Source organism: Bos grunniens, chromosome 16 (genome assembly GCF_055505025.1).
Source record: "Bos grunniens cultivar Pamir isolate PY7600 chromosome 16, Bosgru_T2T1.0, whole genome shotgun sequence".
Taxonomy (NCBI): Eukaryota; Metazoa; Chordata; class Mammalia; order Artiodactyla; family Bovidae; genus Bos; species Bos grunniens.
Genome location: NC_141180.1, coordinates 10569498 through 10588970, shown reverse-complemented (window position 1 = coordinate 10588970; position 19473 = coordinate 10569498). Strand labels below are relative to the sequence as shown.

The window sequence follows — 19473 nt, the reverse complement described above, 5'->3', positions numbered from 1 at the left end:
GCCCATCCTATTTAATATGTTTATCAATGTCCCCCCAAAATAGATGGAGAATATACACACTGGACTGCACGTAGGGCCAGCTGCCAACTCCACAGAAAACAAGAACTGAATTCAAAGCAACCTTCAGATAAACAGTCCACTTAAAAATGTTTAAATGCAACCCTGTCATTTGCAACAACATGCATGGACTTAGAGGATATTAGGCTAAGTACACTAAATCAGACAGGAAAGACAAACAGCATATGATTTCACTTATATACAGAATCTAAAAAACAAATGTATAAACATAACAAAATAGAAACAGACACAGATCCAAACTGGTGGTTGCCAGAGGGGAGGTGGGAGAGTTGAGTGAAATAGGTAAGGGAGATTAAGAGGTAAAAACTTTCAGTTAAAAGTAAATAAGTCAGAACAAGGAATACTGTTAATAGTACTGTAATAACTTCATATGGTGATAGATGATAACTAGACTTACTATGATGCATGTTTTGCAATATATAAATATATTGAATCACTATGCTGTACACCTAAAACTAATACAATATCGTTGAGTCAATTATACTTCATTAAAAATGCTTTTTAATTTTAAAATTAGAAAGACTAATTCAATAGTAAAGAAATAATATAATTGAAACAACAATGACAGAAAACAGGAAAAGATTAGCAAACAGAACAGAGTTATAACCATTAACAATCTGGAAATGGCTCAGCAGGTAACTTTACTTAAACACATTTATTATGTTAGAAGAAGTAACAAAAGTGTATATACTTTGTCCTAAAAAGAACGGTCAACTGCCTAACAACAGAAATTCTTACACTAAGAAGTATAGTTCTGATAACTGTACGTTTTAAAAGGTCATACAGAAAATGAAAAGGACTCAGAAAAGCAGCAGAAAAATTTCTAGTGGTCTGATGCACCAAGATTACAGTCTGTTTCTAAACTAGAAACTGAAACCTTTTACAATTTTCAAAAAGTATAAAAAGCATTTACAAATGTCCAAAAAAATATATAAAGCAAATATATGAGGGGAGATGGAAAATAGGTTAATGTTTATTAAGCTAAGTCACTTCAGTCGTGTCCGACTCTGTGCGACCCCATAGACCCATAGCCCACCAGGCTCCCCCGTCCCTGGAATTCTCCAAGCAACACTAGAGTGGGTTGCCATTTCCTTCTAGTCTTAAAAGCTTGGCTTATTAGCCAGTCTTTTTACAAGGTAGGCGCTTGATTGTTTACATGGGAGTATGTGCATGCATCCACATACGTGAGCGATTTTTTTTTAACCTATTTAATCCTAACAACCACCTAGCAGGGAATTACTATTATCCTCACTATTCACATGTAGAAACTGAAGTGAAGAGGTGGAGTTAAGTATCTTGTCCAATCTTCCACAGCTTCAAGGGACAGATCTGAGACGTAGACAAGCCTGCCTTAGATTAATTAAGAAACATTTTTGCCCTAGAAGATGTAACTCTTAAATTGCATCATAAAAATAAAACCTTGGTTTAATTAAAAAAGAAAATATCTTCCAGAAATATGCCACATCCAGATAGACGTAACATAAAAAAAATAACGATAAACCACAATGTTTCTAACATTTTAAGCATTCACCTGCTTTCTTAATGAGACTAGGGGTAGCCCCAAACACCCTAAATATCCCTGTTAGAATTATGCCTTTCTAATTCCAGGTGATCGTTAGCTGCCACCTGTAGGACTTATGCTTAAATTAGTTTTAGCATGAATCAATAAAACTGTATGTGAATGCTATAAGAATCATAATTTAAAATTTCAAATGAAATAAAGTATAAATTACTGTCATTCTACACATGGCAATATTATAGATATTAGGGATGGAATTCCTGCCTGGAGAATCCCCATAGACAGAGGAGCCTAGCGGGCTACAGCCCATGGGGTCGCAGAGAGTCAGACACAAATGACAACTGTTCAGCACAGCACAGAACAAAGAGCAAAGGGCCAAGAAAAAGAAGGAGAAGGTGAGTCATTTTATTTCATCTTTGATGATTTGCTTTAATGCTTTTCTTCCCATCAATCAGATCAGATCAGATCAGTCGCTCAGTCGGGTCTGACTCTTTACGACCCCATGAATCGCAGCACGCCAGGCCTCCCTGTCCATCACCAACTCCCAGAGTTCACTCAGACTCACGTCATCGAGTCAGTGATGCCATCCAACCATCTCATCCTCTGTCGTCCCCTTCTCCTCCTGCCCTCAATCCCTCCCAGCATCAGGGTCTTTTCCAATGAGTCAACTCTTCGCGTGAGGTGGCCAAAGTACTGGAGTTTCAGCTTTAGCATCATTCCTTCCAAAGAAATCCCAGGGCTGATCTCCTTCAGAATGGACTGGTTGGATCTCCTTGCAGTCCAAAGGACTCTCAAGAGTCTTCTCCAACACCACAGTTCAAAAGCATCAATTCTTCGGCGCTCAGCCTTCTTCACAGTCCAACTCTCACATCGCATAGCTGACCACAGGAAAAACCATAGCCTTGACTAGACGAACCTTTGCTGGCAAAGTAATGTCTCTGTTTTGAATATGGTCATAACTTTTCTTCCAAGGAGTAAGCGTCTTTTAATTTCATGGCTGCAGTCACCATCTACAGTGATTTTGGAGCCCAGAAAAATAAAGTCTGACACTGTTTCCCCATTTATTTCCCATGAAGTGGTGGGACCGGATGCCATGATCTTCGTTTTCTGAATGTTGAGCTTTAAGCCAACTTTTTCACTCTTCACTTTCACTTTCATCAAGAGGCTTTTGAGTTCCTCTTCACTTTCTGCCATAAGGGTGGTGTCATCTGCATATCTGAGGTTATTGAATTTCTCCCGGCAATCTTGATTCCAGCTTGTGTTTCTTCCAGTCCAGCGTTTTTCATGATGTACTCTGCATATAGGTTAAATAACCAGGGTGACAATATACAGCCTTGACGTACTCCTTTTCCTATTTGGAACCAGTCTGTTGTTCCGTGTCCAGTTCTAACTGTTGTTTCCTGACCTGCATACAAATTTCTCAAGAGGCAGATCAGGTGGTCTGGTATTTCCATCTCTTACAGAATTTTCTACAGTTTCTTGTGATCCACACAGTCAAAGGCTTGGCATAGTCAATAAAGAAGAAATAGATGTTTTTCTGGAACTCTCTTGCTTTTTCCATGATCCAGTGGATGTTGGCAATTTGATCGCTGGTTCCTCTGCCTTTTCTAAAACCAGCTTGAACATCAGGAAGTTCACGGTTCACATACTGCTGAAGCCTGGCTTGGAGAATTTTCCTCTGCCTTTTCTAAAACCAGCTTGAACATCAGGAAGTTCACGGTTCACATACTGCTGAAGCCTGGCTTGGAGAATTTTGAGCATTACTTTACTAGCGTGTGAGATGAGTGCAATTGTGCGGTAGTTTGAGCATTCTTTGGCATTGCCTTTCTTTGGGATTGGAATGAAAACGGACCTTTTCCAGTGCTGTGGCCACTGCTGAGTTTTCCAAATTTGCTGGCATATTGAGTGCAGCACTTTCACAGCATCATCCTTCAGGATTTGGAATAGCTCAACTGGAATTCCATCACCTCCACTAGCTTTGTTCGTAGTGATGCTTTCTAAGGCCCACTTGACTTCACATTCCAGGATGTCTGGCTCTAGGTCAGTGATCACACCATCGTGATTATCTGGGTCATGAAGATCTTTTTTGTATAGTTCTTCTGTGTATTCTTGCCACCTCTTCTTAATATCTTCTGCTTCTGTTAGGTCCATACCATTTCTGTCCTTTATCGAGCCCATCTTGCATGAAATGTTCCTTTGGTATCTCTGATTTTCTTGAAGAGATCTCTAGCCTTTCCCATTCTGTTGTTTTCCTCTATTTGCATTGATCGCTGAGGAAGGCTTTCTTATCTCTTCTTGCTATTCTTTGGAACTCTGCATTCAGATGTTTGTATCTTTCCTTTTCTCCTTTGCTTTTTGCTTCTCTTCTTTTCACAGCTATTTGTAAGGCCTCCCCAGACAGCCATTTTGCTTTTTTGCATTTCTTTTCCATGGGGATGGTCTTGATCCCTGTCTCCTGTACAATGTCATGAACCTCAGTCCATAGTTCATCAGGCACTCTATCAGATCTAGGCCCTTAAATCTATTTCTCACTTCCACTGTATAATCATAAGGGACTTGATTTAGGTCATACCTGAATGGTCTAGTGGTTTTCCCTACTTTCTTCAATTTAAGTCTGAATTTGGCAATAAGGAGTTCATGGTCTGAAAATCATTGATGGAAAAGGAAATGGTAATCCACTCCAGTATTCTTATCTGGGAAATCCCATGGACAGCGGAGACTAGCAGGCTCAATGGGGTCACAAAAGATTCAGACATGACTTAGTGAGTAAACAACAATAGCAAAATAAAATCATGAACAATCAAAATGACAAAATTGACAAAGAGGAATAGTTGTTATATATACCTTGTTTAGACTCATTTCCTTCTTTGGATCCCACGTCTATGCTAATTACCTTCTAACATTGTGCAGGCCAAAATGAGCAATCAGAGCTCCTTTAAGCACTTTTAAGAACTTTTTGTTTAACAAAAAAGTTTTCTTGACACTCACAGAGTAAGCTGCTTAAAAGGGACTGATTCAATATTGTCAGTACCAGTGTGAGTGAAGAGAAACTGAACTCCTGGCCAAGAGATGTTAACTTAGAAGGCAGGAAGTTGTTGTCTAAGTACAAATAATTTTGCACTGCATGAGAGAGATATATACGATTTGATTTACATTCCATTTTATAGATTGCCGGGAGAAATATCAATAACCTCAGATATGCAGATGACACCACCCTTATGGCAGAAAGTGAAGAAGAACTAAAGAGCCTCTTGATGAAAGGGAAACAGGAGAGTGAAAAGGTTGGCTTAAACCTCAACATTCAGAAAACTAAAATCATGGCATCCGGTCCCATCACTTCATGGCAAATAGATGGGAAACCGTGGAAACAGTGACAGACTTTATTCTGGAGGGCTCCAAAATCACTGCAGATGGTGGCTGCAGCCATGAAATTAAAAGACGCTTTTAATTTATGAAAGTTATGACTAACCTAGACAGCATATTAAAAAGCAGAGACATTACTTTGCCAACAAAGGTCCATCTAGTCAAGGCTATGGTTCTTCCAGTCATGTATGGATGTGAGAGTTGAACTATAAAGAAAGCTGAGCCCCGAAGAATTGATGCTTTTGAACTGTGGTGTTGGAGAAGACTCTTGAGAGACCCTTGGACTACAAGAAGATCCAACCAGTCCATCCTAAAGGAGATAAGTCCTGAGTGTTCATTGGAAGGACTGATATTGAAGCTGAAACTCCAATACTTTGGCCACCTGATGTGAAGAGCTGACTCATTTGAAAAGACTCTGATGCTGGGAGGGATTGGGGGCAGGAGGAGAAGGGGACGACAGAGGATGAGATGGCTGGACGGCATCACTGACTCAATGGACATGAGTTTGAGTGAACTCCGGGAGTTGGTGATGGACAGGGAGGCCTGGCGTGCTGCAGTCCATGGGGTTGCAAAGAGTTGGACACAACTGAGTGACTGAACTGAACTGAACATTTTACAGACACCTCTTCAAAAGGAAGAAATAGATTTCCTAATTAGTATTAGTTTATGCTTAAACTTAATATTTTACCCTGAACTCTTGAATTTTTCCATGCCTTTGCAAATTCAATATGTGTAATTTTGATCAGGGTGGAAAAAAGAATGTCTCATGTATCCTACTGTCCCTCAATTCAGCACAAATTTACACTTCCAGGCTCAGTAAGTGTTTGGTTAACCAGTGAGTAAATATTGTAGACAGCAGTGGATATACAAGTAAAGTAAAACCAGTAATTTACTGTTTATTACAGAAGACATCTCATCTTTTCTATGGCATTTTTCCATAAATAAGTGATTTTATGATCACTTCAGCCTTTTTTTTCTCAAGTAACCTTGTAAGCTGCTCCTTCATTTTAATATAGGAATAGTGGGAATATAGAGACGTTTTCCATTTTGCATGCTGGGTTGGACAGGAAATTGGTAGAATTGGGACTGTGGAACGTGGGTCACTTAAATTTTTATATCTTGTATAGCCAAATTTTTCATATAGGAAATTACCATATTCCTATTATCCAGTACTCTAAGGGCCTGTGTATAACATTCTATTTCATTTACCCCAGGTATATTTTCATCCAAAACTCTTTCAAAGGTATATCTTGAAGGTGCTTCTATAAAAGCAGCACTACATGTATTCATTAAGTGATCTAATATTCCTAGAATAGTTTTCATCTTCTCTTTTTCCCCTCTAAATAATAAATTTTCATAGAGCTTCTCTTTATTTCTTTGGGTTTTACTTATTTGCCATCTCTTTTCATTGCTGCTGCCAATGTAAAACTTCTCTTTTGCTGGCAGAATGAAAAAGCTTTATTTTGAATTTTAAGTATCATGTATCATACATCAATTAGGCTCAATAAAGCTGCCATTTTGAACTAGAGGTATCCTGTCAAGAGCTTGCCAAGGAGTCTCATTGCTTCCTCTAAGAGCAGCAAATTCAGTGATATATCTGCCCAAGTGATATTTTGCCCGAATGTTTGTGAGTCTGATCAAGAAACACAATGGGTCTTCTGTGTCAGAAATACTGTGAATGAAAAACTGCCAAATCCTTTCTTGTATATTTTAAACACCCCTACAACATTTTACCTATCTGTCTTTAATGGTTTCTAAACATATGGCCAAGTTTGATCTGGGTTTGATTTCTTTAGTGAAGAGGATGCCATCAAAACAATTCTAAAACGTCTGAATACACGGCTAGGTTGAAGTGTCAAAGACTATGTTTTAATGTTGGTTTGAATACACTAGAGTGAGCAATTATGATTTGCCTAAGAACAACACAACAAGCTCATATTTTGCTTTTTTCTAACTGAAGACATTCACGGATATATTTTAACCTCAAACGTACTTTTAAAAAATAATAAATGAGTGTGTCAGAATTCTTCCAATAAAATTTCTGCTAAAAAAAAAAGAAAACAAAAAAAAAAAAAGAAAATCACTGATAAAATTCCAAAGACCAAAATTCTCAACCATCCTAGTTCGAAATAAAATCAAGAGAAAAAAAAAAACAGCAAAGATGGCTAAAAGGAAATGCACAATGAAACATAAGACATACCTGAGACACATCATCAAGCTGAGGTTTCGCACAAAGGCTAGAGAGACTCTCTGCTCGCATGAGATATTCTGCAGTTCTTCTCTTCACAGCTTCTCGCCGGGTGGGGCTTGACTCTCCTAAAAGGAGAAAACAAAAGTCCAGACATGTGAAAAGTAAACTTTCACTCCTGCAAACTGAAGATTAACTTCCTTCTACCCAATTTACCACCTGTCACATTTCTAATTGAAAAGACGAGAGAGATCAAAATCGGAACAGACATCAAAGTTACTAATATCAGCAAGGTCTACATATTACCCAGATAAATTGCATTTATCTAAATTCTGAAATTCCCATATTGTATAAAAGGAATCAACATATAAAGAATGTGATATAAAAAGCTCTGTGGACAAAAGATTAGGCTAGTCCAACTCAACAAATAGCACCAAATGGAAGAGATGTTTAGTAAGAGGTGAGACATGGATGTGAGATGCTGTAAAAGTACCACCAAACCAGATAAAAGTATTCAGGGAAACTTTAATATTTCCAAGTGTCATGGTTTATTCATGAATAACAAATTGTCACCCACCTTACAACTGAACACAAGAATGTGACTTTAATTCTTTTAACATATAATTATCTGAAACTGAAATAGGGTCACTACCCTGTCTGGCTCCCAGTTTCCCTAACGGAAGGGTATTCAAAGCGGCCTTTAATGAACTCAGGATCTCAAAAAGGAGGCGGTCTACTCCTGGATCTCTCCTCTCCAGAGCAGGATGATCCGATGCTTTTATCCATTTTACGTACTCGACTATAACATTTCATTTGAAGAAAAGATTCTAGGGCTGAAAGTCAAAAAGTTTGACACCACTGTACTATACGATGTCTATGGTTCCGTTTATAAATACTATTCAATACTGTGCATGACTCATTTTTATCAAAGCACTTCATAATACACAGTACTGTTTTTATAATTCACCCTAGGCACCTTCTGAATGAAGCTGTTTTAAGTATCACACAGTGGAAAGTACCCTGGATTACATCCCAGAAACCCTGGTTATCTGAATTCTGGCCCTGCCTCTCATTAGTCATGTGTCCAATGATAAGCCATTTCAACTCTGAACCTCTTCCTCATTCTCTAAAATGGAAATACATACCTCAAATGACTACAGAGATTAAAGGAGACAAAATACATAAAAGGTACTACAACAGATCCAGTAGTAAAGAAAGCAATAAATTATTAAAGTTTTCAATCTTGGTTTTCCTTTCAAAACCAAATCCTATGCAATAATGTCACCTAGTTTGCTGAATTAGAAGTGAACTGAATTACAATAAAGCAGATATTTTCCCCCAAAAGACTTTCTGCCTGAAATAACATCTACTTCTTCTGGGAAATGTCCTTTTCTCCTCCCCTTCAGACCCCTCCATCTCCTGCCAACCACTACCAACTCTTAGTTCAGTTCAGTCGCTCAGTCATGTCCAACTCTTCGCAACGCCTTGGACCACAGCACACCAGCCCTCGCTGTCCATCACCAACTCCCGGAGTCTACTCAAACTCATGTCCATTGAGTCAGTGATGCCATCCAACCATCTGAACCTCTGTCATCCCTCTCTCCTTCTGCCTTCAATCTTTCCCAGTATCAAGGTCTTTTCAAATGATTCAGTTCTTTGCATCAGGTGGCCAAAGTAATGGAGTTTCAGCTTCAGCATCAGTCCTTCCAATGAATATTCAGGACTGATATCCTTTAGGATGGACTAGTTGGCTCTCCTTGCAGTCCAAGGGACTCTCAAGTCTTCTCCAACACCACAGTTCAAAAGCACCATTTCTTTGGCGCTCAGCTTTCTTTATAGTCCAACTCTCACATCCATGCATGACTACTAGCTTTAACTAGAGGGACCTTTGTTGGCAAAGTAATGTCTCTGCTTTTTAATATACTGTCTAGGTTAGTCATAACTTTCCTTCCAAGGAGTAAGCATCTTTTAATTTCATGGCTGCAGCCACCATCTGCAGTGATTTTGGAGCCCCCCAAAATAAATTCTGTCACTGTTTCCACTGTTTCCCCATCTATTTGTCATGAAGTGATGGGACCAGATGCCATGATCTTCATTTTCTGAATGTTGAGCTTTAAGCCAACTTCTTCACTCTCCTCTTTCCCTTTCATCAAGAGGCTCTTTAGTTCTTCACTTTCTGCCATAAGGGTGGTGTCATCTGCATATCTGAGATTATTGATACTTCTCCTGGCAATCTTGATTCCATCTTGTGTTCATTCAACCCTTAACATGGTTTGAAAGAAAGCTTCTACCTTTTTTCAGATCTCAGCCCCTCCAATCACTACTTGTTAGCCAAGGGTGAGCCTCCCTGTTACAGCAGAGCCAATCAGAACCCCACCCTCCTGGCCACAGCTGGAGAAGGGAGAATTTGACCCAACACAAACTGGACCAATCCTCTGTGTAACTGATGCTGGAAATAAGATGAGTGGGACTGCCAACAGCCATCGTTTCTGTCAAAGAAAAAAAAAAAAAAAACCTACAAGAAGGAACTTGACAGATGCAAATATGAGAGACAAAAAAAGAAACTCTAATGTGACTGGGGCCCCTGATTTTAGCTGGACTTACAATCCTAAGGAAGTGGACTGTATCACATGTAAACCAAAGAACCCTAACTGAATACAGACCTCAAAGAAAAACTGCAACAAAGCCTGGATTGCAATTTTGCTTGAATATCTTTCCTTTCACAGCTCTTACCTTACAATTCCATCTCTTCTCTCCTTTATGGTTGTCATTGTTCGGTCACTCAATCATGCCCAACTCTTTGTGACCCCATGGACTTTGGCCCACCAGGCTCCCCTGTCCATGGGATTTCCCAGGCAAGAATACTGGAGTGGGTTGCTATTTCCTCCTCCAGGGAAATCTTCCCGACCGGGGATTGAACCTCTTGTGTCTGTCTCTTGCATTCACAGGCAGATTCTTTAGCACTGTGCCACCTGGGAAACCTTCAGTGTAATTAACCTCTAATAAAACTTCAAAATATTCTTTTTTTCAAAAGAAAAAAAAATTAACTTTCTCACAAAGTAACCTGAAATTCAAAAATGTCAAGACTATAAAACACCTATTTAAAGCTAGAGCTAAAACTCTATTTTGTAATCAAATTGCTGCTTTTTAAACTTTTGGTATTTCTGTCGCTTTCTAGGCAGTCACCATAGTAACAGAGAAAAAAGAACCGGAAACTAGCAGTTGAAATGGACTCCTGCTGATGATAGTGGTTCCGCTTCCATGGAAACAACAATGAAGTGATGGAAATACTGGAAGCCTTTTTAAATGTAACCTTAAATATACATACTAGGACTCCTTCCTTATCAGCCCCTTAAAAGTAGGTCACAAGCACTGCCGATCAACAGCAGCCGCCCAGGATGAAAACCACCTCTTGCAGACTGTGGCTGCAGGATCCTTGCTGAGGTCTGTGAGTCCCATAAAGAAAAGATCAATCTATCGATTTCCAGAATAAGTCCAACTAATCACATTATTTATAAATGTGACTTTAAACGGATTTTACTTGATCAAAACTTTTGAATCTAACCTTAATTTCTTAATCTTCCTTTTAAGACACACACAAAGCTTATGATTATTTTTCAGGGCAACCAGGCTACCTGGAATTTAACTGCTAACCCCACACTAGGTCATGCGACTATTATTTCTTCAGTAATCTATCTATAAATGCTTTTAAAAATGGATCCATATTTAACATGCTACCTAGAAATAAACCAATACCTTCAGTAAGTTCTCTACATTTCTGTTGATCATTCAGAATTTCCACTGTGCTTTGGCAGTCAAGACAGAAAAGCTGCTTCTGTTATTTCTTTAACAACCGTTAGGTCAAAAAGTTCTGGTGTCCAGTAAAAGACGTTTTGTATATATTCAGTCAACTCATATTTCTTTACCTCAAATCAAGAGAGAGGATAGAATCAGGGTGATTACAGAACGTGTGAAAGAAGAAAGTGTAGCTCAGTAGAAATGAGCAGAAATTTTGTAGTTGTTATTGAGGGACTTCCCTGGTGGTTCAGTAGATAAGACTCCAAACTCCCATTACAGGGGGCCCAGGTTCGATCCTTGGTCGGGGAACTAGATCCCAAATACCACAACAAAGAATGTGCATGCTGCAATGAAAAAGATCCCACATGCCACAGGGAATTCAGATCAAAGCCCCTGTGGGCTGCAACCAAGACCCTGTTCAGCCAAATAAGTATTTTTTTTAAGTTGTCATTGACAATTTTAGAAGCACTGGCCTGCCTAGCCTATCCCAGAGCACCAACTCTCACTCAGCTTCCTCAGAGAAGTTTTTATAGAAGGTACCATCTACAGATAATAGAATTGTGAAATTCTTATTTACCCAAGAGGCTATCACCATCTGGCCACTCCTTGATCACAACAGTAAATTCATCTACTGTATTACCTTCTTTTTTTAACAAAGGAAATGGAGGCTTGGAGATGGGAAATGCCTTTCTCCATCACAAAGTTAATTTAAGAACCTAAATCTAAACCAGGTCGTATGCTACCACGCTTCACATAATTGAATCTGAATTAGATCATTGAGTAGAACAAGAAGAATACAGAGCACAGGGCAAGCACAATACAAGTGAGTAAGGGAACAAAGATGAGGAGAAAATAAATGTAAGGAGTTGAGGCAGGAGCCTGAGTCAGAGAGAAGCAAAGAGACTGAAGGAATCAGACAGCACACGGTAAAATCACAGCCATGAAGAGGCATATAAATTTCACACCATGTAAAAGAGAATGGGCCTCTAGGAGAAAAACTGGGCTCTCAAACATTCTTCTTACCCAAGGATTTCTTTGGAAAACAAAAGCGAAAGCGAAGTCGCTCAGTCGTGCCCGACTCTTAGCGACCCCATGGACTGGAGCCTACGAGGCTCCTCCGTCCATGGGATTTTCCAGGCAAGAGTACTGGAGTGGGGTGCCATTGCCTTCTCTGATTAAAGGCCACTCATTTATCCGTTTTTAAAAAAGGGCATTTTTACTCACAGAAATAATGAAAATCAGTTTCAAGAACTAGAAAAGTGAATTCTTCCAGTTCTGTTATTCTACCCTTAGACACTAAAAAAGAATATAGCTAATGCCTCATCACTGATTCAACAGAAGAAAAGCAATGCTGAAGGAAGAACTGACCATGTTGAACTTTTTACAATAATTTTATGTATTCATTTTTGGCTGTGCCGGATCCTCACTGCCGCACGGGCTCTTCTCTAATTGCAGGGAGCAGGGGCCACTCCCCAGTTGTACTGCATGGGCTTCTCTTTGGGGTGGTTTCCCCCGTTGAGGAGCACAGGCTCAGGGGCATAGGCTCGGTAGATGTGGTGACAGGCGGGGCAGCTCCGCAGCATGTGGGATCAAACCTGCGTCTCCTGCGTTGGCAGGCGGACTCCCCACCACTGAGCCACCCGGGAAGCCCCATGTTGGACTTCTTGAAAGCCAGTGTGTCTACATTTGTACTTTATGGGAAATTTTAGGGGATTTTTAAGAGCATTTTGATCATACTTGATCGTCTCCACATGCTCAGAATTTAATTCCCATATAAGACTGTACTTAATCACATCTTATATTCTGATCTCTACTCCTCTACTCCACACTGTCCACCAGGCTCTATGCCACATTACTCTTGGTCAAGGGTGCCTGGTTTGCATTCAAATTTATCACTTTAGAAAGAACATCCAAATCAACCTGGGTTTGCTGCAGTAAGTTTTTGTTCGTTAGTGATTCTCTTTTAAACAACTTCAGTCACATAAAAGAATACGCCTATTTGAGATGGCCTTGGTGGTGAGAATTTGTTGTTGTTTTTTTTTAAGTGCTGATTTATTATATTTAATGGGTTTTTTGTTCTTTTCAGGGAAAGCCTACCATTTCTGACTTATGCTAAGTGTTCTGACAACAAAAGGCAACCTTGAGAAGAACTGTAATGTATGGTTCTATACAAAATCCACAAACATGGAGCCAGCAGCCTTTCCATGAATAACACAAACCTGGTTGAGAAAGGGAATCTGTTTCCCATTTGCATTTAACCAATCTTCTATTAATGTTTTTTCTAAACTCAGTGTCATGTGAACCCTAGAAGTTCAAAGAGTCACCAAAGAATAGTAAAAGCAATAGTCACAATAACATTCACACCCAGGCACTGCCTCGATTATAATTGCTTTCAATGTTGTTTTGCCGTTTTTTGGTCCTTAAAGAAACAAGCAGCCCAAAATGGAGCCACCTGAGCTAAGCCCATGTCACCAAACCAAGACTTAACACCTAACCTAACTGTAGTTTCAAACTTCCCCAGGACTGGAATCTTAACCAGTCAGTCTGCAATTTCCTGGTCAGCACCAGGGAGGTAACTGGCCAATAAGTATTTTTGTCTCCCAAAGGAGGGTGCCTCGCTCAAATAGTTCTTTTCTGTTTACAACTTCCTTGTCCCAGCCCCTCTCTGGCTTTAACAACCTTTCCCTTTCTGGAGTTCCCTGGAGCTCCTTTCTACTTGCTGGATGGGAGGCTGCCTGGTTCATGAATCAACTAAAAAAGCCAACTAGATCTTCAAACTTACTAGGCTGGATCCTTTTAATAGATAGGGTGTCAGAGCTGGGATCCAAAGTGAACAAACTTCTGATGGCATTCTGACACACAGGTTTGGAACCTGTGGAGCCCTTTTTGCGGTTGCTGTCTTTCTTGCTATTTTCAAGGACCAGGGGTAAGTTTCTGTAAACACCAAGCTCCTTTCTCTCTGCATCAAGCTCCACGTCTGATTGGCTTTCCTTTACAGAGCAAGACACCTTAAGCTGATGGGCACTTCTGCCTGGAACTCAAATCCCTCGCTTTATTATGTGGATTGTAGTTCCCAGGTTTTTGAGCAGAACCCTCAACCCTTAACTCTGTCCCAGGATCCACTTAGGAACTGTTCGCGGTAATGTGCAGTTCCCTATTTATGTGGGGCCCCCCGTCCACCGCCCTCATTTATTGAGATCTGCTGGTTTAATCCTTTCTCCAGTCTAAGGTCCCACACTGGGGCATTGGTGTGGTACACACAAGGCCTCTTCTTGGCTGGAACTTAGTTACCTGAAGGTACATGGTGGGGGCGGGGGTCTTATTTTATGTAGATAAAGGCTAAATGCTAATAATATCCCAGAATTCAAAACAGCCTCAACATTTATGGTTAAGGATTAAGGATTTAAGATCTGTTAGCGCAACTACCACCTAACTCAAAAACTCCCAAATTAGGATAAGCTGGTCACAGAATGGGATATTGACAGTCATCTTCTAACCTTAAGAAAATTTCCACACACAGAGGTAGACGGTAAAACACTACATAATCCCCAATACAGTGACTCACCCCTCTTAGGTATCAGTTTGATTCCAAGAGACCAAAAGGCTTAACTAAAATAATAAAAATAATAACGGAATTTTTAAAATCCAGAGTTAAGCAAACCTATGTCTAACAACTATAATCCTGGAAATCTACAAAAGTGGCAAAAATCTAACTAAAAACAACCTAGAATTATGATGGCCATTATGGGGAACTTTGCAACTAGACAAGATCATTCACTTGAGATGCACACTTAAGAGTGCCCCAATTAAATTACAAACAGAAGGGGATACATATTTTAATTGGTATGCAGAGCTTCCAAAGGCTTCAAAATGCCAAAAAGAACTTTAAAGTTTCATTACAAAAAACTAATAAAAAAGTAAAGACACAAGAGGTATCTAAAACAAAGGATTGTAAGACAGACACCACTCCTACTGCCCCCTATCTACCTTTATCTAGTACTCACTCTAGTAGTCCTCTGTTTGAACTGTCTTTCTACTCTGAAGAGACTACAGGGCCATAAACAAAAGTCTATGAGGTTAATGGCCTTAAAGGTACCCCCATATAGCTCTGAAAGAAGGACCCTGTAAAGACCCCTCTCAGACATAATGAGACTGAGGATTTTCTGCTAAGCTGCTACATCATTCCCTTAAACAACCAAGGGGAAGCTAAAATCAAAAATTAATTTTAAAACCTTGACAAATTCTGGTAAACATCAGAGATACATTCTTTCCACTTAAACCCCACTTAGAACCTGCAGCCAGGATCTTGGAAATAAACTGGCAGAAGTTAGCTAAGGGTAAGAATTATTATAATTCTTCTGGATCTCTGTCTGTAGTACCCAATAAAGAGAAAAATGTGTTTTTAATCCCATTACAGGATGCCTCTTAAGTCCAAAGGGTTGTTCAACACTGTCAGCAATATTTACTGTTTATTCAAGCTGAAAACTGGTAAGATTGTATTTTTAAAATTTTAAGCAGTTCTGTGGTCAAAAGTTGGCCAACTTGGAAGCTGATATACAGAGCCTGGTAAGAACTTTTTAAGGCCTTCTCCCCTAAACTAAAATAATATACCCAGCAGCAAAGAAAAACCTTCTAAAGCCCTTGAAAGGACTTACGGGTGGATCAATCTATGATGTCATTTAAGTAACCACCCAATTCCTTGAGTAATTGAGAGCAACTGTCCTTAACCTATAAATCTTTGCAAGACTAGAAATGCAGCTCAAGGCAATCCAAAATTCACCTATTCCTTCTTCTAGTCATATAACCTCCCTTATTTACTTAAAAGTCTTATAACTTGCATTTTTTTCTTATGTCTTTGGGATGTAAATATTAACATACAAACTTCAGAGAGGTAATTCTTATTAGTAAAAAAAACACAGGAAAGAGGAGCTGGGGGTAGGTCATTTGGAACTTGAGCTACTGAGAAATCTTAAGTGTAGAGAAGCTATGCAGTCCCAGTTCGTGCCTGCCTATACATTCCCATGTGCCTATACCTGAGTTACAGATATATTTTCTACTCTGGATTGTACAGCCAAAATGCATTTATAGAAGAGCTCTATTTAATTGGCTTACAAAAAATTAAACACTTCATGTATTCATAAAATTCTTTAAAAAATAAGAAAAATTAACCCCAATGCTTTTGAGGTTCACATGATCTGAGATAACATTGAGTAAATAAGCTTGTTTTAAGTTTGTTGATTTCATTAAAACAGACAGACACATCTTTAAAGTTATTGATATTAAAAATAATGAAAGTATACACCTTTCATTCAACCCAGGCTCACTAAAGATCACATAAGTTCAATTTATCTATTACAAATTTTGTCAGCAAGAAAAATGGCTTAGAATGAACACTGACATTGTCTAATGTTTCATGAAGCTTTTGTGGGCAGTCTAAGCATAATTGTTAAAAACAAGTAAATAAAATAGATGTAAGGAGGATAAAAAGTTTGTAGGTGAACCATCTAATAGTGTCTCCAAGTCTTTACAGTAACCTGAAATTCCACTAAGTTAAAAGATAGGCATTAAATATCTAGATCATTTCCAAACAAGGTGGAGCACTGAAATATTAATTACTGAACACAAGTTTATTTAATTTTTGTTTTCTTTCATAGAGGAATTAAAGGCATTTTGTTCTCTTAATAAGCTTGTTTTTGCCACACTGAGAAACTATAAGAAAACACATTTCTAGAAATTTTAAAAATATTTAAGAATCTGCCAATCCACAGAATGCTAATGTGAAAGATAGTTCATAATTGCTCACTTCCCAGTTTTCACTAGAAACAAGTTTTCTAAACAAGTTTAAAAACAAGGTTTATAAGGGTTAAGAATTCTCATATTAATCATTAAAACTACTAGAAATAATAAGGAAAAGGAATTTTATGTGTTATCAGGACTGGCTAAGATGGGAATGAGTCTGATTAAGTGAGTTTTAACATCAAAAGTAAGCTGGTATAAAATTAGAATTTGACTTTCTCCCTGTTGAAAGGGACAAAGCTTTCTTAGACTGTTGGTCTGCTTTTGACAATCAGAGATTATAAAAGGTTTTTCTTTACCTTTTGAAAAATCTGCCAGGGAGGAGGTGGGGGACACAAAGATCTTTGCTTTGTCAAAATAAGCACCTATGTTCCTGCCGTCTATATCAGACCTTTGATCTCTTAAACCTAGTCCTGTCAATATTAAAAGAGCTAATTTTCACTCAGAACTATGCAATCTATATTTGCCTGTAAAGTCTTTGCCACTTTAGTTAAATACATAAGTACTGTTTCGCGGTTTCCTATGACCCTATGTGACCAAGTATTTTTAAACCTTTTAATATTTTTGACAAACTTCCCAAAAATCAAATTCTAAAAGAAGTCTTTCTGACCTCAAACTAACTTTGGGATGTTTTTTAGAGGGCCCCAAGCATATTGCAAAAGATTTCGTTCTCTCTTCTCATAAAAAGATAGATGTTAAATTAACTACACTTATTTGATATGTTAAATTACATGTGAAGAAGCATTGAGAAATAAAAATACTAAGTTTATGTTGTATTTATATAGGATGTAAGTACTTTTAAAAATATATGAAGTTCCTAGAAATCTGATATATGTTAGTATCTGGTAATGTTGTGATAAAACATTATAATACACAGTGATATTTTATTTATAATAGTAATACAATAATAACTCTGATAATGTTATCAGTCATAATTCTAGTTACTGTCTTAGAGTGTTATGTACCATAGAAATAACCAAATTTCCCTGTCAACTACACTGTAATGAACTCTAATCAGATCTTTAACCATGGCATTTTAAGTCTTTTGACATTTACAGACAGTTATTGCTTTACTCCGAGGTTTTTCCTAAAGCGTTCCTAAAAAGTGTTCTTTCTTCAAAGAAATTTCTAAAAAGCATTCTGACAGGTACTCTAGGATACAAGTTTATGTTAACTTTCAGATCATAATAACAACTGGGTAAGAATTTATGGAACTCTAAGGAAAAACCAGATTCATAAAACTGCTAACAAAAGATGAAGATCAAAAACTGCATAGGACTGAATGAACTGATAAAGATTCGTATAATTTTTTATGATTTTTTTGTTTAAAACATTGCTGGTTCTTTCTTTTGTGTTTTGTTTTTCTAGGCTTAAGGAAATCCTCTTTTCTCTTAAAAGCTTTTAGCAATTTGGTAATAAACATTTGTGAACTAAAGTGAAACATTCTCCTTACCTGATCTCACCAAAATTCAGAAACTCTTGAGTATTCTTTCCATTGCAATAAATTTCATTATTTGCATAAGTGCAATAAGAACGTTCTCTTTACACCAGAACACAATTAGAAACACTGGCTATATCACAAAGGCTTTAAACAGAATGTCATATTTGAGAGAAATGTGTATAGACCCAGATATGACCAGACAACTTGGAAAAACTGGCCTCGTGTCTTACTTAACACGTTTACCATCAATCTTACCAGATGAGTATGGAAGGTTCCACCTCCTGGCAGACCCAGCAACCTTGAAGAGAGTTCACTCAGACTATAGGTACTACAAGGAAAATCTAGTGATGATTCTTAGAATGGCTTCCTAGTCTCAAAGGATTTTAAGAGTTCAGTCTGAGACCCCTTATGAAAATTTCCACCAAAGCAGTCTTAAAAAGAACTTACACACACACACACACAAAAAGAACTTACACACACACACACACAAAAAGAACTTACACACACACACACAAAAAGAACTTACACACACACACACACAAAAGAACTTACACAATCAATCACTATTCTTGCTGCATTTGTGTAATCAAGCCAGTCTAATGCAAACTAATTAGTTTTACTGTAATTATCCTTAAAAAAGAGAAGTGGAGATAATTGTATGGAGAAAAATTATGCCTAGACTTTTGTCTATTTTAGAGTCTAAACTCTATCGACTGTTTTTGAGGTTTTGTGATACACCTAGCAACTGAACTAGATCCTAAATTCTTCTAGTTTCCTCAAATATCTGGCTACAACTTTCCAAACTAACATTTCTAATTTTCTCTGACCCTTCTAATTTAAAATTACCAAAAACAAAGACTGCCCTTGAATCTTCTTGGAAGGGACTATAATAACCAGGTCCTCTTCCCTGCCCAGATGGCAGTCAGACTTCAGGCACTTGAGCCATGGATATGTGTCTCACAACTGAAGATGGCTCCACCTGACATCTGGTCCTGGACAGGCACGAAGGACCTTTGAATCAAACGCTCAAGGGAGAGCAGTAGCTGATATCAGGGTAGATTGCTTCTGCCCATGATGTGTTATGGGCAGATGGGCCCAGATGGGCCCATATGATGGGCAGATCAAGACAAAACATGAAATCCTTTATTCTTCTCTTTCTTTCCTTTACTCTGGAATTGGAAAGACATTTACATATCTCTCAGTCCAGTACTAAGTAGGGTAACATCTCAGCCTGCTGGGTTTGTCTCTAAAGATTCTGATATACCCAACACTAGAGGTCTCCTGGAGAAG

The 19473-nt window shown here is 38.4% G+C and overlaps 1 protein-coding gene across 11 annotated transcripts in view; it reads right to left on the bottom strand.

The window, feature by feature from the left end:
- RPS6KC1 (ribosomal protein S6 kinase C1) overlaps positions 1-19473 on the bottom strand; it is a 204042-nt gene that overhangs the window by 82386 nt on the left and 102183 nt on the right. For all 11 annotated transcript variants that reach the window (XM_086342354.1, XM_086342363.1, XM_086342355.1 and 8 more), the window contains one exon: positions 7161-7276. In XM_086342354.1, coding sequence (XP_086198480.1) covers positions 7161-7276 — 116 coding nt within the window. The remainder of the gene's footprint in view (positions 1-7160; positions 7277-19473) is intronic.